General features: G+C 37.3%; 2 protein-coding genes across 2 annotated transcripts; both read right to left on the reverse strand.

The window, feature by feature from the left end:
• Positions 1-20,920: 20,920 nt before the first annotated feature.
• LOC110925313 lies at positions 20,921-21,611 on the reverse strand. The gene is made up of 3 exons (XM_022169268.2): positions 21,495-21,611; positions 21,184-21,273; positions 20,921-21,073 (listed from the first exon to the last, which is right to left on the reverse strand). Exons 1-3 carry the CDS (start codon positions 21,555-21,557, stop codon positions 20,921-20,923), a joined length of 306 nt encoding a protein of 101 aa, XP_022024960.1. The 5' UTR covers positions 21,558-21,611.
• A 2,713-nt stretch (positions 21,612-24,324) lies between these two features.
• LOC110923487 lies at positions 24,325-24,828 on the reverse strand. Its single transcript, XM_022167569.2, has one exon. The coding sequence runs from the start codon at positions 24,826-24,828 to the stop codon at positions 24,325-24,327; it is 504 nt and encodes a 167-aa protein (XP_022023261.1).
• Between the last annotated feature and the right edge of the window lie 1,114 nt (positions 24,829-25,942).

The raw sequence follows: 25,942 nt of genomic DNA on the forward strand, positions 1-25,942 counted from the left end.
ATTATTAGCTCTGCCACATGATCCTGTTCGATTAGCCTCATCTTTTTCAAAGATATTGCACTTTCCAACAATATCACCCCTATAACTAGAAATATTAATCTTTCGAATATTTGAATTATTATCTCCTTCTAGTTGAAATCCCAAAATCCCTGCGTCAACATTTAATCCGAACATTTCATTTAGCATGAAAGAAGGGATTGCCTTTGATTGTGATTGAAACCCACCACTAGCCGTAGGAACACCTCTCAACGCCGTAGAACCATCGGAAGCTATCACATCACCTCCGTTTTCAACCGTAACACCCGGTAAGTTTCGATCACCACCGATAACCCAAGAATACCATTCCTCGTCCCGTATTCATCATGCACGGGAGGGGAATCATAGATAGTGTCGCCATTGGTAGGATGCTCCTCATCCCTGGATAACTCATCCTTGACGGGGTTTTCCGGTTCCGTTTCCTTCCACGGTGACGAGTCCTCAAGATCCGATCCTTTGCTTGAGTCGTATGATCCCGTGTTGTAACTTGAGATTTCTGACTCGTTGCCAAAGTCGCATGATCTTAAGATCCCGTGGGTCGGAATCAACTCTGTCGTTGCCTCGATCGGCGGTTCTACGAACAGGGTGTCGATCTTCTCCATGAGCACGTGAAACAAACATACTTCTGTTGTTGCCTCTGTCGGCGAATCTACGATCGAGAAAGTATCTTCCTCCACGCAGAGCCATTTGAAAACCAAAGCTCTGATACCAACTGATGCGGTTTCGCGTGCAATCAAATGGCTCAAGAACGATTGATTAATCAAAAACGATAAATTGAACCAATGATTCCAAGAACACAGTTCTTTTCATTTAATAATAATCAAAAACTAACTAACAATAAGCTCTAGACCCTAATTTATAGACTAGGAAATAAAAAGATAAATTAGGAAATTTGAATTTTAAATAAATAAAAGGTAAAAAAAAAGATACGCATGCTCCTGCATCACTATCTTTCTATTCATACTACCGTACCACCAATACGAACAATTCATAAAAAAAAAAATCTTTGAGCCGATTATCTGGGGAGAAAATTATGTTGTTCCTAAATTTCCAAATAACCCATCACATCGTCATTAAAATACCATGAACGAGATTCCTTTTCTTTTTAACCATTCAGAGCGAGTCCAACCACACAAGCATACCCGAAGAGCTTAAATCACCCTTAGGCGACACCTCTAACCATTTGAAAATAACATCCCATATCCTTCCTGCAATATCGCAACTCCCAAATAGATGCGCGATAGATTCCTCCTCTTTATTGCATATCGGACACAACACCAAATGCACATCTAGACCTCGATCAGCCAACTTCACTCGAATAGGAATTCGGTTTAAGAAAATATGCCATGCCAAAATATTTACTTTTATGGGAACATACCAATTCCATCTTGTAGGAGAAAAATTACCCGGGAGAACCATATCATCAATGTGTTTACGAATAGATTTCAATGTAAAAATGTTATCATCATCAAACTTCCATAACCAAGTATCTCGTTCATCTTGTAACATGTTATCGTTGATAAAATGTCGGTTTCCAAAAGTTTATAGATAGGATAGGATTATATTTTGTCCAGTAAAACCAAAGTGATCATTTAATCATATTTTATGAAATCAATTATATAATACTAGGTTAGAACCCCGTGTATTATACGGGTTAATTAAAAATATTTTTGTATAATAAAAAAGTTACATCTTTAATTACCCGTGTATAACATGAGTTGAATAAGCACGTATACTACACAGCTTGAATAAATATAATGTAATCAGTTAACACACACAGTCGTCAAAATACGTTTTTGGTAAAAAGAACTTTGATATACTATTTACATATTAGAATATTTTACTTTGTTTTTGTAACACCTCGAAAATTCCTGTCCATTAGAATAAAGACACGTGTCATGTATGACAGACGTGTCAGAGAAACCGGATTAAATAAAAAGATATGTGGTAGGATTTCTAATAAAAAGGGCGTCATGTTATTTAAAATACCTCTGAACGACCCAAGGGCGACACGTTATTAAATCACCTCTGAGCGACCCGAATTTTATAAATCCCAAGATCCTTAAATCAATTAATGATCATCTCATATGACAACCGGTTGCTCTCAGATAAATAAAGTTACATCTTTATCAAGGACTTCGGAAATATAGGTTGTTACTACTCCTAATCTAAATAAAATTCTTGTAAATAAGAATTAATATAGCTAATCTTCCTTGGCCAAGTATTTGAGGGTCCAAGACTCATTTTTTTAGAATCTCCGTCGATGTTACAAGTCCCATTATGAATTAAGTTTGAATGAGGAACATGTAAGAGGAAGTAGGGCATGCAATGGCTGGTCCAGGTGGCCCATATCTGCAAAAGAAAGTCTGATTTCGGAATAGTTGGAATGCATGGTCAAGACTTAAAAGTTTTCAAATTTTGTCTTCTGGCCATCGCTTACGGACCGCAAGACCCCTGACTTACGGTCCGTAAGCAGGGTACCTGGGCATGCCCCGCAAGGATCGGTTACGGATCGCAAAGCCTTAGGCTTACGGTCCGTAAGGAAGGCACCTGAACCATGTTTCAGTAAGGTCGGTTACGGACCGTAACCCCTGTAGCTTACGGTCCGCAAGAGGTCCTTACGGACCGTAAGGCCTCAAGCTTACGGTCCGTAAGACCGTCGCTGGCAGTGAGTTTTGGACAGCTGCCTGTCCAATGCATTTAACCGACTTAAAACGTAACATTTCGATTCTATGGGCTTGCTAGGCAGTTTTTAGGCCTTTAGGGACACTTGGGAACATCTCCTAACTATCCTAGACTATCTTGGCAAGATCCTATGCATCTTAGTTCACTATATAAAGGACTTAAGTATGTTCACTTGAAACTTGCTCACTTGGAACTTTGGCTAAAGACTCTCTGGAGCTCCTCTGGTCACCAACTCATTTTCTTAGGCTCTATAATCCTTCTTAGGACTCTTGTAAGTGTCCTTAACCCTCCTTAATCCTTTCTAGCTTAGCTAATTAAGTAAAAGTCAAACCGTCGTAATTAAGGTTTGACTTTGTGATTAAGCATAATGTGCTCTGTCAAATCACGAATTAAAGATACCTTTAGGAAGGTAATTAAGTGGGTAACAAACCCTTAAAAGGGTGTTTCCAGATTCCCACTCTAAGCATGTCAATTGTCGAGTCAAAGCTAATCATAAAAAGTCAACAGAATGCTTAATTTCAAATTAACGCATAATTAGCAATGTAGGTTGTATGTAACCTGTTTGAACATTAATATAACTTGGTAACAAGTATAAGAACATGTTCCAACATGTTCAACTCGACAATTTTCTGTTTAGACCCGGTTCGGAACCGAAAGTAGCATAGTTTGACTTTCGCTTTGACTTTCAGTTCTGACCCGGTTTTAGTCAAGATTAAGATTGCCTTAGAGCTTCTTTTGGACCTAATAACATGTTAGTATATCCTCCTGTGATTATGCAACGTGGTTCATTAGATATCTTGTTCGTATGCATGTTTCCGTTAAATGCCCATATGTTGACCATTATGCCCAAATGTCCAAAAATCATGATTTTTGAAAATATAAAAGGGTAGACAACTTAGTTACTGAAATATAAACTTGTCCCCAAAATTTGACATCAGTTTGAGGTCTAGATTAAGAGTTATGCTCATTAGCGTAATTAGAAGCTTTCTTAGTAAATAATTAGCGTAATTAACGCATAACCTATTTAAACCCGAATTTTATATCAAAACTTTATACCCACTGTTATATAATAATATTTTGGGAATTTTAAAGATTTTTATTTATTTTTAGGATGAGCATAACTAGAGGTTTTAAGCTTAATTCGGCTTATGCCGATTTTGCCCTTTCGGCCATAAAATGAGTTTTACAAAACCTTTTGACCTAAAACCTTTTTCTACTGATTTATTATGTTAAATATGATATGTTGAGCCTTCTGGAAATATAAAAATATCAGCTTTTCCTTTAAAACCCGGAAATGGCTCCAAATCGCCTTTTTAGGCATTTTTACGACATAGTATATGTCGAAACTAGTTTTTACATAAAAGATCTAATACCTACTGATATATTTAATAAAAATATATATTATAACAGTATACTAAAGTTAAAAACTCAGTTTTCCCATTTTTACTCTTTTAGCCTATGTAAAATTACCAAAATGCCCTTATGAGGCGTAATTGGCGTTTAAAAACGTTTGGGGCATAATTGGACATACCTTACTGATATTGCAACATATTTGGTGCATATAATCTCAGGAAACTTGCATATGATTTATATGGTTACTCGTTACGCACTTTCGCGTTCGGATCGGCTTATGTGACTAGTTCACGCATATTAGCCGAAACGGGTCAAACCGTATCATCTTAGTCTCTAAATTCAGAATGTGTTTAGTTTACCCATATTATACAAGTATCCAAGCTTGTAGGGTCTAAATCATGTTCCGTCCCGGTTTTCGCATTCCTCGCGATTAAACCATATTTATTATTCGAAACTAACCGGTCTAGGCCTAGGCTATATTAAAGACCCGTTAGGATTCTAATAGGTTATTATAACCTTCGTTCCAGAATAGGAGCCCAGTAAAAGACACGTGCATTTTTGAAATTGTGGTTATACTTGCTCAGGTAAATACTTTTAACTTATTTTCCCCTATACGGGCTTGGGGGTACGGTATATAAAATACCGCTTGGTCGGGCAATTGACCCCAACTCATTAGTAGTTGGGTATTATCAATGTGACCCGTTTGAAAACTTGGTGTTGTTTGTTTTTACGCCTTTGGGAGCTTAATGACCATGTCCCGGATATCCTTGGCATCATTTTTGGCCACGACCTTGACACCCGGGTGTAGGCGTACACCCGGTATTATGTCCATATTATTAAGGTATAAACGTTGGCTTCCCGCCGCGGACTTATACTAGTGGTGTGTCATTTAACCTTAAACCCGACACGACTCGGGCGACTGAACGCACAACAAACATGTAAATCTTTTACAAGTTTAACTTTGATTAATTATTCCCAAGTTATAAAATGTTTTGTGCCTTGTACATTTAAAACCAAATTTTTCAAATGTTTTCAAAATGAGTCAGTTAAATTGTATTTACCAGTGCAAACTGACGTATTTTCCCCAAAAATATTAAGTGCAGGTGCTATACGCAATAGGCTGGTTTCTCCTTAGCATCATAGAGTCTCGCAAGCTTTGGGATGCATATATCTGTTGAACAATTTCTTTCTCTTTATTTTCGATCCGCCTGTGGATCTATTTCGACTATTTGTGATACTCGATATTACACTTAATGGTTGAAATAAATCTATTTTCATTTGCTTCCGCTGTGCATTATAATTTGCGTTGTTTGACAAATGATGATATCAACTACGTCACGATACTCCCCCACCGGGCCCACCGGTGACACGTGGAAATTAGGGGTGTGACAGGTTGGTATCAGAGCCAACACTGAGTGAATTAAACACTAGCCTTTTGTGTTTAATCTCAGTACACAAATTGCACATTCTTCGAGTTCCAAGTCTAGACATTGAACATAGGACAAACTCTGCTTTGTTTTAATTTGAGTCTTGTATTATATTGTTGTTGTCATCTAAATATTTTATGCAGGTCATCATGCCACCAAGATTCCTTCGTGGTAGAGGCAAAGGACCCGTGACAGGTCATGATCACGAAGCCGGGCCTTCGCACCGGCGTACTCCATCTATCACTATGAGCACAAGCCCGCAAGAGCCATGGAGGCTCTACGTCGAACCAGGAAGGCGATCTGTATCCCTTAGCTCTTCACCTTCTTACCAACACTCTTTTGGGCCCCAATCAGAGAATGAGCCCAACGACCAACCACCAGCCTTTATACCTCTACAGAGATCCAACTCTCACCACTCCTTTGGTGACCCAACCCCAACCTTCCAGAGCCGGTTCAATCCGGCCAACGTTTTTCCAGAACCCGTGGGTTTTAACCCACTTGGACCGGAAGACCACTTCTCTGGGGATAACGATATGGACGAGGATACTGACCCTATGGAGCCTGCTACGGGGACGCCCAACCACCCGATAGAGATATCTGACGGATCATCTTTCCACGGATCGCCTTATCGCGGTCCAGACAGCTACGAGGAGAGGTTCCGAAACATTGACTGGTATTTCACCCCGTCCGAGCACTCGTCGTCCCACCAGCACCATCAGCAGCAGCAACCTCAACAGGATCCATCCGAGGGTTCACGATTCAGGGCAGTCACGCCACCACCGCCACCGCCAGTAGAGCAGCAGCCGCCTCCGGAGCCGCCGAGGCGGAGGAGGTCGAACGCACGGATGTCCGTGCGAGGGGGTGTCCGTATCAGTACACCCCAACCATCAAGTGGCAGCCATTATCCGCCACTTCAGGAGGAAGAAGAAGAACCACAATTGGGGGATCCATCAAACCCCATTCCAGAAATCAACTCAGTACCTGTGGCACCACCGTTGGGTTTCGATAACCCAATCCCTGCTTACGCCGGTTCAGCGGCGTATAACCCCTTTGAGCAGCCGGCGCATACCCACTACAACTACAACTACGCTAGTGTGGATCCATATCAGGAAGCATGGGTTTACAACGCTAGTCACCCAGAGGGGCCTTATGGCGGCCTATGGACTACTGGCTACCCGACTTTTGGGTACCAGCATCCGCCACCTCCTCCACCGGTGTACCAGCCGCCACAGCCACAGATAATTCCTCCAGAACGCCAGCAAGAAGTCCTTGAGAGACTAGACCGTTGTGAACGGGAAATTCAGACTGAGCGCAGACACAACAGAGGATTCTTCAAAGGACTATCAGATCTGATCAAGGGAAAGTCCAAAAGGAGGGACTATTGAAGATCCTTGTTATTTTTTTTAGTTGTAATTCAGTCCCTGCGTGGACTTTTTGCTTCAGTATTCAGCTCCTGCGTGAGCTTGTTATTTTGTACTCTGCTCCTGCGTGAGCATGTCTGGTTAGCTAACCCCTGCGTGGGTTTGTTCTTGAATTCGCCCCTGCGTGGGTATTTGTTTTTGTAGAAGTCCCGTTTGGGAAAATGTTGTACTTGTTTAAGACAATTTATGGGATGGTTTAATTAAGTTTTCATTTTGATTAATTATCTGCATGAAATATGAAAAATTAATGAAAATTTAAAAAGATCTGCCATTATATTAAATTTGGTAAAATTTAAAGAGAACCAAGACCTAGCCTTTTGGTTACAAAACAAGGCCAAGATGGTAGTTCCACAATTAGGTTAAGATCCATAAATTAACATCTCAATTTAGGACTGTTCTGCGTTGATTATTAGAGAATCTTGGAGGTAAAACCTAGCCTTTGTGTTATTGCAAACCTGGCCAAGATGGTACAACCCACACAATAGATTCCAATTATTAACATCTGTTAGTATGTTAATGATTTTGGCAAACTGTGAATCAGTAAAGTCACACAGGCCATCTCTCATAAAGGGTTAATTTTAAATTCCCTTAATTATTTAACCACTTCTTTGAAGTGAAGTGCCTGTGGGCAATAATTTAATGTCCTCCGTGACTAAGGACAGTGGTAGCTTATGACTCCCTGTTGATTAATGGTAGAGAACTATGATTCAACCTAAAACACCTAGATACTGTAAAATGTTGGTTATTAAATATCTTAACTGTCCTTGTGACTAGGCCTTATGTGCTAATAATAAGAGTATTATAGGATAATAACCACATCCTAATGTTTTAATAAATTAACCTAAAATGGCAACTTAAAACCTTGGTTAATAAAGCATAAAATACTATAACAGCCTTTAAGTGAAAACTTTGTCTATCAATTATATGTAGCGTTTAAAGCTACATGGCCAGATCAGAAGAAGCCAATAGCCATCCGGTTGAGAACCGTGATGATGCAAAGTTCCTAGTGACTAGTGCCGAGTTAAAAGCAATTGTGAATGATGCGGTTGCGAAAGCCTTAGCGCGACAGTACAGCGAGTACAGTGAAACCCGCAGTAGAACTCTATCTACACCGCATGCTAAACCAAAGAATCATTCTGAGATTCGCAACAAACCGCCACCTACTCCTCCCAAACCTAAGAAGGATGATGATCGTCATTCCTCAAATGAAAACAGTGTTCACCCCAAGAAGCTTGTGGTTGATGAAGCCCCACGTGCTAAGGGTTGCACGTATAAATATTTTGTGTCATGTAAACCTCGAGAGTTTACTGGGGAGAAAGGGGCAGTTGACTGTATGACATAGCTTGATGAGATTGAGACAGTGGTAGATATCAGTGGTTGTGCTGAAAGGGATTGGTTAAGTTTGCATCCCAGTCTTTCAAAGGTGAGGCTCTAGCCTGGTGGGGAGCATTGATCCAGGCTTCTGGAAAGGCTGCCCTGTATAGCATGTCTTGGGAGCAGTTTGTTGCTCTTATCAAGGAAAACTACTGCCCTCAGCATGAGGTTGAGCGTATAGAGTCCGAATTCCTATCTTTGGTTATGAAGAACCTAGATTGCCAGGCGTACCTCACCAGTTTCAATACTTTATCCAGATTGGTACCTTACCTAGTGACCCCTGAACCTAAAAGGATCGCGCGCTTTATTGGGGGTTTGGCCCCAGAAATCAAGGCCAGTGTGAAGGCCTCGCGACCTGTTACATTCCGATCTGTCACCGACTTATCTCTGTCTCTCACTCAGGATGCAGCGAGACAGAGAGCGTTAAGAAGTGCGGAATCTAACAAGAGGAAACGTGAAGATGATAATTCACGTCGATCGAGTAAGAAACATAGGGGAAACCGTGATGGTAAGAAAGGGTTTGAAGCCAGGAGGAGCGAGCACCAGTCGGGCGATAGGCCCAAGTGCAAGATTTGTAGAAAGCACCATTTTGGAAGGTGCAGGTTCAAGCAGAAATCCCAGCCCAAGATGTGTGGGATTTGTAAGTCTTCCGAGCACAGAACTCTTGAGTGCAAGAGGTTGAAGGATGCAACTTGCTACAGTTGCAACGAAAAGGGGCACATAAAGACCAACTGCCCAAAGAATGCCAAGAAGATGGAGGATGGAAAGAAGACCAACGCCAGGGTCTTTCAAATGAATGTTCAAGAGGCCATCCAGAACGATAACGTCATAACTAGTACGTTTCTCATTAATGACGTTTTCGCAAGAGTATTATTTGATTCCGGGGCAGATAAATCTTTTGTGGATAGTAAATTCTGTGAGCTGTTAGGATTGCCTGTTAAAGCCCTTAGTGCAAAGTATGAGGTAGAATTAGCAGATGGTACCTTAGAAACCGTCTCGACTGTGTTAGATGGATGTGCTATATCCATTAGGAACCACTCTTTTCCTCTATCCCTGCTACCCTTCAAGTTAGCCGGTTTTGATGTAGTATTGGGCATGGATTGGTTATCGCATAACCAAGCCCAGATTGTATGCAGTAGAAGGCAAGTAATAATCAAGACTCCATCTGGTGAGTCTCTCACCATTCAGGGTGATACGCGTCATGGATTGCCTGAGCAGGTGTCTATGCTCAAGGCGTCCCAATGCTTGAAGAATGGTTGTGTCATCTATATGGCACAGGTAACCATTGATGAGCAAAAGCCCAAAATTGAAGACATTCCCGTTATATCAGAATACCCTGAAGTCTTTCCAGAAGAACTGCCTGGTTTGCCACCAGACAGGCAAGTGGAATTCAAAATCGATATCGTTCCTGGAGCTGCACCTATTGCTAGAGCGCCTTATAGGCTAGCGCCAACGGAGATGAAGGAATTGAGAACGCAGCTAGACGATTTGCTAGCCAAAGGTTTCATTAGGCCTAGTTCGTCTCCTTGGGGAGCACCGATTCTATTTGTCAAGAAGAAAGATGGTTCGATGCGCTTATGTATCGATTACCGAGAGCTTAACAAGGTTACCATTAAGAATAGGTATCCTCTACCCAGGATCGACGATCTATTCGATCAACTTCAAGGGGCAAGCTATTTCTCCAAGATAGATCTGAGATCGGGATATCATCAGTTGAAGGTTAAGGATGAAGACGTGCACAAGACTGCGTTTAGGACTCGTTATGGTCACTACGAGTTCCTAGTGATGCCTTTCGGGCTCACAACCGCACCTGCCGCATTCATGGATCTCATGAATCGCGTCTGCAAACCTTATTTGGACAAGTTTGTCATCGTCTTTATCGATGACATTCTCATTTATTCCAAGAATCAAGCTGATCACGAGAAGCACCTCCGTTGTATTCTGAAGCTGCTTCATCAAGAAAAGCTATATGCAAAGTTTTCCAAATGTGAGTTTTGGTTAAGAGAAGTCCAATTTCTTGGACATGTGGTCAGTGAGCATGGTATTCAAGTGGATCCCGCTAAAGTTGAAGCTGTCATGAATTGGCAGGAGCCGAAGACACCTACGGAAATCCGCAGTTTCCTAGGTTTAGCTGGATACTACAGGCGATTCATCGAAAATTTCTCAAGAATTGCAGCACCCCTAACTTTGCTGACTCGCAAGAATAGCAAGTTCAATTGGGGACCTAAGCAGCAAGAGTCATTCGATACTTTGAAGCAGAAATTAAGTAACGCACCCGTGTTAACGTTACCTGATGGGATTGATGAATTTGTAGTCTATTGTGATGCATCACACACCGGGATGGGTTGTGTGTTAATGCAGAAAGGCAAGGTCATTGCCTACGCTTCACGATAATTAAAGGTGCATGAGAAGAATTACACCACTCATGATTTAGATTTGGGTGCCGTTGTATTTGCACTAAAATTATGGAGGCACTATTTGTATGGCACTAAATGTGTGATCTATTCTGATCATAAAAGCCTTCAGCACCTGTTCAACCAGAAAGAATTGAACATGAGGCAGCGACGATGGATGGAAACTCTAAATGACTATGCTTGTGAAATAAGATACCATCCAGGCAAGGCCAATGTAGTCGCAGATGCCCTGAGCAGGAAGGAAAGGATAAAGCCAATCAGAATCAATGCCAAAAGCATTGAGGTGAGGAACAGTCTAAATGAAAGGTTGTTAGCCGCACAAAAAGAGGCAGTGTTAGAAGCTAACTACCCCAATGAAAAGCTAGGAGTAACTGAAGAGCAGTTATCCTATGGTAAAGACGGAATCCTGAGACTAAATGGAAGAATATGGGTTCCTGTTTATGGAGGACTTCGAGACATCATCCTTAAGGAAGCCCACAGTTCCAGATATTCCGTCCATCCTGGAGCGGATAAGATGTACCAGGATGTAAAGGCAAATTATTGGTGGATAGGCTTGAAAAAGTCTATAGCCACCCATGTGGCTAAATGTCTGACGTGCGCTCAAGTTAAGGCCGAGCATCAGAAACCGTCAGGTTTACTACAACAGCCTGAGATTCCCACTTGGAAATGGGAAATGGTAACAATGGATTTCATCACCAAGTTGCCCAAGACGCAGAAAGGAAATGACACTATTTGGGTGATAGTGGATCGACCGACCAAGTCAGCACATTTCCTACCTATTAGAGAAACTTTCAGTTCCGACATGCTAGCCCAACTGTACGTGGATAAGATTGTATCCCTGCATGGCGTACCGGTATCTATTATCTCAGATAGGGATACCAGATACACATCTCATTTCTGGGAGAGTTTCCAAAAGTCCCTGGGTACGCAATTGAATTTTAGTACAGCTTATCATCCTCAGACGGATGGGCAAAGTGAGCGTACTATTCAAACCTTAGAGGACATGCTTCGGGCATGCGTGATTGACCTAGGAGGAAGTTGGGATAGGCACCTACCTCTGATCGAATTTTCCTACAATAATAGCTACCACACCAACATTAAGGCTGCGCCTTTTGAGGCATTATATGGTAGAAAGTGCAGAACACCCATTTGTTGGGCAGAGGTAGGAGACGTCCAGTTATCAGGACCAGAATTAGTCCTGGAGACAACGGACAAGATTACCCAGATTACTGAACACCTAAAAGTTGCCCGTGATGGGCAAAAGAGCTATGCTGATGGTAAGCGAAAATCCCTCAAGTTTGAGGTTGGCGATAAAGTTTTGCTCAAAGTATCACCATGGAAAGGGGTAATGAGATTTGGCAAGAAAGGTAAGTTAAGCCCGAGGTATATCGGACCATTCGAGATCATCGAATGTGTAGGATCGGTGGCTTACAAGTTGAACTTACCAGATGAGCTTAGTGGTATTCATAACGTGTTCCACATCTGCAATCTGAAGAAATGTCTAGCTGATGAATCGCTAGCCATACCGCATACGGATGTGCATATAGACGAAAGCTTAAAGTTTATAGAAAAACCTGTGTCGATTGAGGACCGACAGGTAAAGAAGCTTTGAAGGAAGTATGTACCCATTGTCAAGGTCAAATGGGAGGGCCGCAGAGGTCCTGATTATACGTGGGAGTTAGAGTCCACGATGAAAGAGAAATACCCTCAGTTGTTTCAGTAAATCTCGAGGTCGAGATTTCTTTTAAGGGGGTGAGGATGTAACACCTCGAAAATTCCTGTCCATTAGAATAAAGACACGTGTCATGTATGACAGACGTGTCAGAGAAATCGGATTAAATAAAAAGATATGTGGTAGGATTTCTAATAAAAAGGGCGTCATGTTATTTAAAATACCTCTGAACGACCCAAGGGCGACACGTTATTAAATCACCTCTGAGCGACCCGAATTTTATAAATCCTAAGATCCTTAAATCAATTAATGATCATCTCATATGACAACCGGTTGCTCTCAGATAAATAAAGTTACATCTTTATCAAGGACTTCGGAAATATAGGTTGTTACTACTCCTAATCTAAATAAAATTCTTGTAAATAAGAATTAATATAGCTAATCTTCCTTGGCCAAGTATTTGAGGGTCCAAGACTCATTTTTTTTTGGAATCTCCGTCGATGTTACAAGTCCCATTATGAATTAAGTTTGAATGAGGAACATGTAAGAGGAAGTAGGGCATGCAATGGCTGGTCCAGGTGGCCCACATCTGCAAAAGAAAGTCTGATTTCGGAATAGTTGGAATGCATGGTCAAGACTTAAAAGTTTTCGAATTTTGTCTTCTGGCCATCGCTTACGGACCGCAAGACCCCTGACTTACGGTCCGTAAGCAGGGTACCTGGGCATGCCCCGCAAGGATCGGTTACGGATCGCAAAGCCCTTACGGTCCGTAAGGAAGGCACCTGAACCATGTTTCAGTAAGGTCGGTTACGGACCGTAACCCCTGTAGCTTACGGTCCGCAAGAGGTCCTTACGGACCGTAAGGCCTCAAGCTTACGGTCCGTAAGACCGTCGCTGGCAGTGAGTTTTGGACAGCTGCCTGTCCAATGCATTTAACCGACTTAAAACGTAACATTTCGATTCTATGGGCTTGCTAGGCAGTTTTTAGGCCTTTAGGGACACTTGGGAACATCTCCTAACTATCCTAGACTATCTTGGCAAGATCCTATGCATCTTAGTTCACTATATAAAGGACTTAAGTATGTTCACTTGAAACTTGCTCACTTGGAACTTTGGCTAAAGACTCTCTGGAGCTCCTCTGGTCACCAACTCATTTTCTTAGGCTCTATAATCCTTCTTAGGACTCTTGTAAGTGTCCTTAACCCTCCTTAATCCTTTCTAGCTTAGCTAATTAAGTAAAAGTCAAACCGTCGTAATTAAGGTTTGACTTCGTGATTAAGCATAATGTGCTCTGTCAAATCACGAATTAAAGATACCTTTAGGAAGGTAATTAAGTGGGTAACAAACCCTTAAAAGGGTGTTTCCAGATTCCCACTCTAAGCATGTCAATTTTCGAGTCAAAGCTAATCATAAAAAGTCAACAGAATGCTTAATTTCAAATTAACGCATAATTAGCAATGTAGGTTGTATGTAACCCGTTTGAACATTAATATAACTTGGTAACAAGTATAAGAACATGTTCCAACATGTTCAACTCGACAATTTTCTGTTTAGACCCGGTTCGGAACCGAAAGTCGCATAGTTTGACTTTCGCTTTGACTTTCAGTTCTGACCCGTTTTAGTCAAGATTAAGATTGCCTTAGAGCTTCTTTTGGACCTAATAACATGTTAGTATATCCTCCTGTGATTATGCAACGTGGTTCATTAGATATCTTGTTCGTATGCATGTTTCCGTTAAATGCCCATATGTTGACCATTATGCCCAAATGTCCAAAAATCATGATTTTTGAAAATATAAAAGGGTAGACAACTTAGTTACTGAAATATAAACTTGTCCCCAAAATTTGACATCAGTTTGAGGTCTAGATTAAGAGTTATGCTCATTAGCGTAATTAGAAGCTTTCTTAGTAAATAATTAGCGTAATTAACGCATAACCTATTTAAACCCGAATTTTATATCAAAAATTTATACCCACTGTTATATAATAATATTTTGGGAATTTTAAAGATTTTTATTTATTTTTAGGATGAGCATAACTAGAGGTTTTAAGCTTAATTCGGCTTATGCCGATTTTGCCCTTTCGGCCATAAAATGAGTTTTACAAAACCTTTTGACCTCAAACCTTTTTCTACTGATTTATTATGTTAAATATGATATGTTGAGCCTTCTGGAAATATAAAAATATCAGCTTTTCCTTTAAAACCCGGAAATGACTCCAAATCGCCTTTTTAGGCATTTTTACGACATAGTATATGTCGAAACTAGTTTTTACATAAAAGATCTAATACCTACTGATATATTTAATAAAAATATATATTATAACAGTATACTAAAGTTAAAAACTCAGTTTTCCCATTTTTACCCTTTTAGCCTATGTAAAATTACCAAAATGCCCTTATGAGGCGTAATTGGCGTTTAAAAACGTTTGGGGCATAATTGGACATACCTTACTGATATTGCAACATATTTGGTGCATATAATCTCAGGAAACTTGCATATGATTTATATGGTTACTCGTTACGCACTTTCGCGTTCGGATCGGCTTATGACTAGTTCACGCATATTAGCCGAAACGGGTCAAACCGTATCATCTTAGTCTCTAAATTCAGAATGTGTTTAGTTTACCCATATTATACAAGTATCCAAGCTTGTAGGGTCTAAATCATGTTCCGTCCCGGTTTTCGCATTCCTCGCGATTAAACCATATTTATTATTCGAAACTAACCGGTCTAGGCCTAGGCTATATTAAAGACCCGTTAGGATTCTAATAGGTTATTATAACCTTCGTTCCAGAATAGGAGCCCAGTAAAAGACACGTGCATTTTTGAAATTGTGGTTATACTTGCTCAGGTAAATACTTTTAACTTATTTTCCCCTATACGGGCTTGGGGGTACGGTATATAAAATACCGCTTGGTCGGGCAATTGACCCCAACTCATTAGTAGTTGGGTATTATCAACGTGACCCGTTTGAAAACTTGGTGTTGTTTGTTTTTACGCCTTTGGGAGCTTAATGACCATGTCCCGGGTATCCTTGGCATCATTTTTGGCCACGACCTTGACACCCGGGTGTAGGCGTACACCCGGTATTATGTCCATATTATTAAGGTATAAACGTTGGCTTCCCGCCGCGGACTTATACTAGTGGTGTGTCATTTAACCTTAAACCCGACACGACTCGGGCGACTGAACGCACAACAAACATGTAAATCTTTTACAAGTTTAACTTTGATTAATTATTCCCAAGTTATAAAATGTTTTGTGCCTTGTGCATTTAAAACCAAATTTTTCAAATGTTTTCAAAATGAGTCAGTTAAATTGTATTTACCAGTGCAAACTGACGTATTTTCCCCAAAAAGATTAAGTGCAGGTGCTATACGCAATAGGCTGGTTTCTCCTTAGCATCATAGAGTCTCGCAAGCTTTGGGATGCATATATCTGTTGAACAATTTCTTTCTCTTTATTTTCGATCCGCCTGTGGATCTATTTCGACTATTTGTGATACTCGATATTACACTTAATGGTTGAAATAAATCTATTTTCATTTGCTTCCGCTGTGCATTATAATTTGTGTTGTTTGACAAATGATGATATCAACTACGTCACGATACTCCCCCACCGGGCCCACCGGTGACACGTGGAAATTAGGGGTGTGACAGTTTTTATTTTTTATTTTTCTATTATTAGGTTATAAACTTGTGTAATACAAATATTATAACATTTTACTTTGTTGTTTTTTAATTTATTAACAGGTTAAAAACGTCTGTGTTACATGTGGTCGGATTAATAAAATACTAAATAGTTATTATTATTAAGTGTAAAAAATAAAAAATAAAAAGACTGAGACCCTCAGCCACCGCCATTAGAGACTTTTGAGTATGAAATGAATCTATTCACCATTCAAATAAACGCAAATTTTGCACTCAAATATACATTCAGTCCATTAAATCCACTTATTTATTCTTTCCCCATTCATGACTCATTGCTTTGTACCTAAATATTAGTTTTTATTCCTCCCTATTTAATACATGTAATCTCAATCAAGTAATCAAAATTAAAGAGGAAAACAATTACAAAAAATTATGTGCACTCTTCAATTTGAAATCACATACAAAACTAACGTGAGTCTATCAACCTGCAAATATGCCTTGTTTGGCATTTAGTCAGCGAAACGCGGGCTGGATCTCTCCTCTGAGTGGATGTTGATAGCTCGGAATGAAAAGGGGCTTGCTCTATGTGAATGGCCCCATAAATTTAAGAGATCCAATTGTGTTTGGACTACATCTCCGGTGAAAACAGAGGCAATTTTGCTTGGGTTTCAGACAGATTTGCGTTTGCACCACATCTCTATTCCATTTTGCGAGTCAGTTGATGTCGGTCATTGAACGATAGTGGGACCCTCACATGTTAGGCATGTGAGGGAAATAAACTGAGACAATTAATTTGGTTAGTCATAAAGGATCAAACCAGCAACAAAAATAAACTTAAAGGATGTTTTTTTGCAAGTTTTAAACATTAAGGTTGGAACCTGCAAGTTTGAGGAAATATAAAGGAAGTTTTGTGCAATTTACTCCCAAAATAATAAAATAAAGTTAAGTATAAAGATTATATTAGAAGATAAATATAAATATAGAGATATAGTTATAGATAAATCTCGACTTAAAATATGGGATAACTTGATAAATTATTTTAAATAAACATAGGTATATGGCGGGAAAACTAAAAAATAGATGCCTCTTATATCGCCGTGTCCATCAATTGGTTTCTTTTATTATATGTATAGATTTTTAATTGTAGAAAATTATTTAGTAAGGCTGGCAATTGGGTACCTGTTAAGACACGATTAGACCTGTTTGACTGAAAAATACAACCTTCGACTTTTTTAATTTTTAAAATAATTAAAATTACAATGTTATGATCTATCATTTATTCATCTTTGTACATAAAACATAAAACTGTTTTATAAACATGAGGTGGAAAGTAGTTAAACGAGTCGTAATCATGTTTGAAACTTATGTTGTGCGCGCCGTCAGAAATCTGTTAAACCTGTTAAGACACGATTTGTCAGCCTTATTATTTAGTTTATGTTCTCGTAATGATCACAAACACTTTTATATAATACATCATAAATAAATTACTATACTTATGACTATATATTTTACTGACTAGACTAGTTTCATCAGGAGATCCATATCCACGTATATCTTAGGGGTTGTTTGTTTAGCTCTTAATAAGACTCTTAGTGCTTCAGACCTCTTACTGGTTCAGCACTTAAAGGTTCAGATTGTTTGTTTCGCGAGCAGATGTCTGAATGGTTCAGACATTTGCCTCTGAATGGTTAAGACCTCTAATCTGAATTGGTCAGACATTTGCTTCCGAACGGTTAAACATTATACTGACTTTTAATGGTTCAGACATCTTACTGGTTCAACACTTAATGGTTCAGACATTTTATTGGTTCAACACTTAACCATTTAGAAGTTGCCAAACAGCCCCTTAATGACTAGCTCCATCTGGAGATCCATGTTAGTGGGACATATAGTGTTAGGCTAATAAAATAGATTTATAATGAAAATAAATAAATATTTAACGTCTAACATAAAACACTCTTAAAAGTTAAAAAACGAATTTATAAATTACAGTAGCCATGTATATTTCAACTTTTATGTTTTAATTTCAAACAACTAAATAATTTCATTTTTAACATAAAACAACCTTAGTCTTTAAACCCCCCCCCCCCCCCCCCCAAAAAAAAAAAAAAAAAAAAAAAAAACCCCTTAGTTGTGCCAGCTCAATGTTTTTGGTGGCCTAAATCAAAATAAAATTTTGAGGCCCTTTTCCATATCAAGTGCTTAACTACTAAGGTATAAAATAGCATTTAACAACATCAACACAATCAAGTGTTTAATTATTATAGTATAAACTATTAGCAAATTAGGGGCATAAATTATGACTCAAAATCAATAGCTTTAACAATGATTACCTTCAAGCAAAACCAACTAATAGAATAGCAAGCAAATTAGGCAAAACTAGGATAACTAAGTTCTAAAAGACTATCTCTATCAAAAGGATAACTGCAAAAATAATCAACTAAGTAGTCCAGCAAAAAATCGAAGCGGTTACCTTCTGCTTCAGGCCTGGAGATTCGATGCTATTACACAGGTTGGCGGAACATTGATGAACAATTTTAAGCTATTACACAAGAGTCATTACAGAACCAATTCAAAGCTATTGCATACAAGTGATGAATGATCAAAATTACCAAAAGGGTAATTAACAAAATTGAGAATAAAACAAATGACTTTTTCGTTAAATTGTAGTGTCGTTTTATTGTTCAAAGGGAGTCGCTTTTTTAATTTTCTTGAAAGACCTAACTTTGACTTTTGGGCCTACAAGCAAACACAACTACCACCTTCTTTTGTTTGCTTCCCCTTTCATTTAGTTAACCCAAAACAATCAGCACAAACCCAAACATATCAAATATATACTAGTAGGGTGCCCGCGTGATGCGGCGGGGGCGACACTTTGCATTGCAAAACTCGTTTCTGGTAGTTTTCTTATTCGTATAATATTTATGATAACATTATTGTGGTGGATATATGTCATAAGTTTACACATATGTAAAAGTTTTGTTCATTTATAAAAAATAATAACCAAAAGACAAAAAATATTGTTTTTTTGTATAAAAATTAATAATCAAAAGACAAAAAATAAAAGATAAGTTGTTATAATTGTAAAATTTGTTTATTTTATTGGTTAAATTATAAAGTATAATTTTATTCTTTAAAGTTCATAACTTTTTATAAATATCCACATAGTACTCATCCAATAAACTTTAAGTTTAAAATTTTCGTTTTTATAACAATAAAAAATAGTATTTGACTCGTAAGTACGTTTTAGAGCTTTAACTTAAATTGTTAAATTTCGGGTTTTTACAAATATAAAAAATTTATATTTTTATAAGATTTCATAAACTGTTTTTATAAAAAATAGGATGATAAGAGTTTATATCTTTATTAACTTTATATCATACCAAGTTCAAATTTTTAGTTCCTAACTAATCTTATCTATATGAGTCTACTTTTAACTAATAATCCCTAAAAATATGCAACACAATCTACTACTATGTATCTAGTCAAGTTGGTAAATAATTATTTTAGAACTGACTAATATTATCTATAACAATATAGTTGAACTTATAATTCCTAAAAGTTTGGAACCCAGTTTAGAATTTATCTAGTAAAGATTATAAATTTCTGGAGTATTTTATTTATATTACTTGTTATAAAAATGTTTATAAAATAATTATTTTTTTATTAACTTTATATTATAGTTAGTTCAGTTTTTTAGTTTAGCTTTAAAGTTTATTACTTTATTACTTTTTAATTAAAAAATGCAAATTATTCGATTAATATCCAAGAATAACTGCAATAATTATTTTTTTATTAGTTGACTTATAATTCCTAAAATTTTGGGACATATTTTACGATTTATCTACTAAATATCGTAAATTAGTATTAAATAATTCCTAAAATTTTGGGATATAGTTTACTATTTATCTACAAATCTGTAAATTAGTATTAAATAATTCCTAAAATTTTGGAACATAGTTTATATTCTATCTACTAAATATCAAAGTTTTATTTTGTTATAAAAATTAATAATAAATAAAGTATAGAAAAACTGTTTTAAACATGTAAAGATTCGTTTGTTAATAAAAAATACTAAACAAATGACAAAAAATAAAAAATAAGTTGCTATCGTTATAAAGTAAGTTTATTTTGTTGGTGAAATGATAAAGTTTATAATTTTATTGTTTAAAGTCCATAACTTTTTTAAATATCCACATCATACTCATCCAATAAACTTTAATTTTAAAATTTTCGTTTTTGAAAAAGTAAAAAGTAAAAAATAGTAGGTGACTTGTAGGTACGTTTTAAACACCTTTAACTAATGTTAAATTTCATTTTTATAAATATTTAAAAAATCATATTTTTATAAAACAGTTTTTATAAAAAATAGGATGTAAAAGTTTATATCTTTATTAACTTTATCTTTTTATTTAAGAAATACAAATTATTCGAAAAATCTATAATATTATATAATTATTTTTTCATATCTCGTGTCGTCCAACAGTTTTTTTTTTTATAGAAGGCACTAATGGATATATACGAAATCCTCGTGAAACATGACTGTTAAATTGAATAAGTTTAGTGTGATTTGTAAATACAATCTTGAATTTACTCCAAACCAAGAGGTAGTTTTCATGTTTTGGCCATTCTTGGTAATCGAATTTATCTCTTTGGAAATGATCAAGTACGAACATGTAAATTATATAATACGAACATGATTAAGTACTAAAGTATATTAGTTCAATCGAGATATAAATTATAAGTGCAATAAAGTAACACAAAACATAAACTTCAAATATAAAATAAACTTTATTATTCATGTGATAGTCTATATCAAACAAAAACAACTAAAAATGAAAAAAAACATAAAAACACTTGATATATTTCATCTAAAATCTCTACTTTTTTATCCGTTTTTCTTGTTTGTGCTCGAATCAGCAGTATCATCTAATTCATCTTCTTTCTCATCGTTCTCAGAATCATCTAAATTTATAACCTCGACCCATTTCCGTTCAGAGAGTCTCTTAGATCTTTTCTTTTGATTCTCATACTTCTGATCCTTAAAAAATAAAAATTTAATAAAAAAGTTAAAAATGATTAAATAAATTTAAAAAAAGAACAAATATTGAATAAAAAATTTAAAAAAGATTAAATAAATTTTAAAATTACCTCTTCACTAAATTGACGTTGAAGCTTAGACTTGTATGGACTGAACATTGCACCATAAGAAATAATTTCAACACTATTATCACCATCATCCTACAATAAAACACCAAATAATAACATAACGAACTTGTTAATATGAAAGATTATAAGCGAAAATATTACTTAAAAACTAACAAAAGCTTGTTCGACAACTGGGGTGTTTAAATTGGTGTGTTGAATCTGAAAAATCAAATAAGTTAGTATTCACATAAAAGTAAATAAAAGAAAACAATTATTCATTATTGCGATATAACAAAACTTATCATATAACCGACCTTAGATTTTTCAATATCGCATGCTTGTTTTTTCGCATCAAGTGAATTCAGAACTGGCTCCATATTTTAAATCTGTTTAGCAATAGAAATGTAGAATTGTGAGTGTTTGCTATGTATTTATAGTAGTCCATTAGGGTTTAGTTTTAGATTGGTCATTCATTTATTTAGGAAGTTTGTTGTGAGTTTTAAGTTTTTAAAATAAGATGCACATATCCTGTTTAGTTTGTTGTGGCATATTTAATAGGAAGTTTGTTGTGAGTTTTATCTATACTTACTATATTAAACATGTCACAACAAACTGACTCTGTACAAGTAAAATTAGGGAATATTTTAGTTTATTAATGCCGTTCAAAATAAAAAACTTGGGTAAAAAACAAATGTTAATGTACGGTAGCTAGGTAATGGTCAAAGCTGGCTTGGGTAAAAAACAAATGTTGGCTTTAATCAATTGTACATTTACGCATGGGCTATTTGTACTTTATGAACGCACAGCGAAACTAAAAAAGACAACTATCGAAACGTTTAAAAAAATGTGCCGATCATCATGGTACCTTCGGATTTTTTAAAAACATTACGGGTTGTAAGATATCACAGGATTACATTAAAGAATTAAAGAGGGGGGGGGGAGTGTAACTAATTACCCATAATTATGTTAAATGTCAAGAATTTAAATATAATAGATTGAGGGACTAAAAAATAATTATGGTTTAAAAGACCACTTTACCCTCATTCTAGGGGTTTATTTATAAATAATGGGGGAAGAAGTTCTTAACTTTTGGGAATCCTTCCCTCATGTATTATAATATAGTATAGATATATATGAAAAAAAAATCCAAGATGAGAGGCCCTAAAAGTTGGTGGGCCTAAGCTAATACCTCATTTAACTTAGGTACTGTTTGTTTTTTCTGCGGGAAAAAGGTCTGCAGTCTACGGACCACATCTGCAGGCATCTGCAGGAGAAGAGGTGGACCCAATGTCTGCCGTCTGCAAGGAGAAGAGGGTTTGTTTTTTTATTCTACAAAAGATCTTCTCAACACACACTTTACACACACATCTGTCTAATCTCTCTCTCCCTCCCTCTACCACCACAACCACCGTCCACCTCCACCACCACAACCACCATCCACCTCCACCACCACAACCACCGTCCCCCCCACTTCAGCCACCACCCAACCGAAACCCTAATTTCACCACAACCAAGCACCACCACTTCAGCCATCATCCAACCAAAACCCTAATTTCGATTTGGGGGTTTCTGAAGAGAGAGAGAGATCGAGGGAGGAGAGAGATCCAGAGAGAGTACGAGGATGATGATGATCGATGATGATGATAACAGATGATGACGGCGGTGGTTGTGGTTCCTGTGCCAACGACGGTGGTTGTGGTTCCTGTGACAACGGCGGTAGCACCACCACCGATCTCCGATCTGGTAGCACCACCATCGATCTCTCTCTCTCTCTCTCTACGGTATCTCTCTCACTCTCTCTATCTCTACGGTATCTCTCTCACCGATATTAATTTGGGGGTTTTGGTTCGATTTGGGGTTTTTGGGCAGGGATGTGGTGGTGGAGGTGGTGGAAGAAGAGGTCTGCCAAGAAGAGGTTCCAAGAAGACATGGAATCATGTCTGTGTGGTGAAGAGGTCTCGCAAACCTTTTTTAATGAAAGGTCTGCGAGAAAACAAACAAGCTGCAGACTCCAAACCTCTACGCGCGTCTGCGCGGCGCAGACATAAGTGGCCAGAAGTGCTTCTGGCCAAAAAACAAACACCACCTTACCCTTCAGCTACACTGCAAGTAAACCTACCATGTTGACTCGAGGCAAACCCTACTAGCTAAACATGATCAAACGTTCAACCCAAAGCTAAACTAAACACACATTCTCAAATTTCTATCTTTCTTTTTTTTTTTTTGACGACTAACAGAATCAATTCCGAGCACTCTCGGAGAACCCACTGGACCAAACGGAGTACTCCGAGAGTAACCCGAGTCCACCACCAATTCTGGTGAAAACCCGGCAACCCACCCGCCCGTAGACATGACGGTGAAATTACCGATAAAACCCGTTTGACTTAAGATCGAACCCAAGTTTTCTTAGATCTCAAATTTCATCTTAAGGGCGTACAAAATCCGCCACCTACCTATTATTATAAAGTGTAGTATAGGGACAAAAACTTTGAAATACTTTTATGGTATTGTTTTCCATCATTTTCTCTAGGTCATCACAAGCATGGACCTCAAAGCTTTGACGATTGTGTTACCTGATTTTGATGTAATCTAATCATAACATGATCAATATCAAATTTTGAAGACCCAATCTAGTTGGTTTCTTTTTTCACTGACTACGCAGTACAAATACATATTTTCACTCTTTATTTTCTCGAAGCATTAGCAATAAATCGCTTTTATTTACTAGTGTTGGTGGAAAAAATATTTATCATTTAAGTGTTTTTTAAAAACTATTTACCAAAATGGTATTTTTATTTATTTGGTATATCTTTTCTTTTAAACAACATAATACACTTATTAGTATCTTTTCTTTTAGTAAATAGTTATAAAAGAACACTAAAATGGTAAAATGGTATGGATGATCTCATAATAAACACCCATACATATAATTCAAATAATCAAATTTCTAAAATACAAGAGAAACAAAGAAGTGTATGTACAAAAATAACACAACTTTTCTTCCATAAATTAAATTTAAATCTCTAAAATCTAAACCTAATTATAATTTTCTCAACTCTATAAACATTAGACAAAACATTATCATATTCAAATTACTATTCTACCGAAAAAATTAGGATTATTACATATATCCCCCTATTTATCTTAGCAAACCGGTTCCTCCGTAATGGTATCCAAAACCGGCTTCTTTGACCTACAAACCACCATCCTATAACTAAACTCCGGCACCTCCACCGCCAACCGCGGCTGCTCCACCACCGTCTCTCCACCACCACCAACACTCACCCGACTCATCTCCGGCGATATCCTCCCGGAAATCCGCTTCCCCGCACTATTCCCAGCCATCCAAAAAACTGCCATATCTGCCGGAGTAACCATCGAATTCACCCGCCTCATCGGAAACATGATATAAACATTCCCCGGCTCCAACTCTTCATCGGCCGAAAGGGCCGAAAACCTACGGTTGATGTTTAGAGACTTTGAGTTGACCAAGAAGAAACTTGGGCTCTCCAACATGATCTCGGCCGCCTTAACGGGCTCTCGAAACTGTCGAATCTCGCCTGATGGGAATATTACTCTTGCGGATTTGGTGCTTTTCATCATTGGTGTGATCATGATCATGTTGCATGCTGATGCATAGTTTCCCATATTTTGTTTGTTGTTGTTTTTTCTAAAGGTAAATTTTATGAATATGTTGTATGAATGGGTGTGTATGTGTGTGTGTATATATATATATGTATATATATGTGTGGTGGTGTGCTAAGATGCGCGTGGTGGAGGTGTGGAGGAAGAGGGGAGGAAGGTGGGGTGGAGATTTTTGACATGAGGAAGATGTGGTGTGACAAATGGCAATTGGTGGGTTGTGGGACTAAATTTGAAATAAATAGTATTTAATGTGACATTTCATAGTCAAAGTTATGTTGGTGACAACGTGTGTGATTGATGTTTTATGAAATGGTCAATCTATGTAGTTAACTAATGTGTTCCACAACTAAAATGTTAGGCTGCATGATGTGAGTTTTGGCCTGGAAGTGTTGAGGACCGGCTCCGTACCTCCGCCCATCCCCCCCTCCCCCCACCGGCGTCGTCCCACCCGTCCCTAGCCCGACATTGAAACCGCTCCACTACAAGACAAAAGCATACTCACACACATATATATACAACTCGTATATATATATATATATATATATATATATATATATATATATATATATATATATATATATATATATATATATATACTAGGTTATAACCCCGTGTATTACACGGGTTGAATAAATGTATTTATATACTAAATTAAAAAATTATTCTTTAAAAATCTCGTTCATTACACGGGTTGAACAAATGTAATTTTAAATATTAAAATTATATCTCTAAGAATCCCATGTATTGTACTGAATAAATGTAATTTTATATACCAAATAATAAAAACTCGTGATTTGCACGGGTTGAATAAATCTAATTATATATACTAAATAATAAAAAAAAATTATATCTTTAAAAACACTGTGTATTACACAGATTAAATAAATATAATTTTATAACCTTGTATATTACTCGGGTTGGATAAATGTAATTTAATAAACTAAATAATAAAAAAAATTATATCCTTATAAACCTCGTGTATTATACGGGTTGAATAAATCTAATTACATGTACTAAATCATCATCATCATCAGACTCAGTAAATCCCACCAATAGCAAAGCTAAGGTAGGATCTGAGGAGGGTAAGATGTAGAGGCTGCTTTCAGTGAGACCCCGA

The sequence above is a fragment of the Helianthus annuus genome, chromosome 17 (genome assembly GCF_002127325.2).
Source record: "Helianthus annuus cultivar XRQ/B chromosome 17, HanXRQr2.0-SUNRISE, whole genome shotgun sequence".
NCBI classification, from domain to species: Eukaryota; Viridiplantae; Streptophyta; class Magnoliopsida; order Asterales; family Asteraceae; genus Helianthus; species Helianthus annuus.

What these genes read in the sequence shown, in the direction of transcription:
- LOC110923487 (XM_022167569.2), bottom strand. Translation starts at nt 24,828, where the DNA reads ATGGGAAACTATGCATCAGCATGCAACATGATCATGATCACACCAATG.
- LOC110925313 (XM_022169268.2), bottom strand. Translation starts at nt 21,557, where the DNA reads ATGGAGCCAGTTCTGAATTCACTTGATGCGAAAAAACAAGCATGCGAT. An exon ending in GCGATATTGAAAAATCTAAG is followed by an intron (nt 21,274 to 21,494) that starts GTCGGTTATATG and finishes GTTTTATTGTAG; the next exon opens with GATGATGGTGATAATAGTGT. An exon ending in AACGTCAATTTAGTGAAGAG is followed by an intron (nt 21,074 to 21,183) that starts GTAATTTTAAAA and finishes TTATTTTTTAAG; the next exon opens with GATCAGAAGTATGAGAATCA.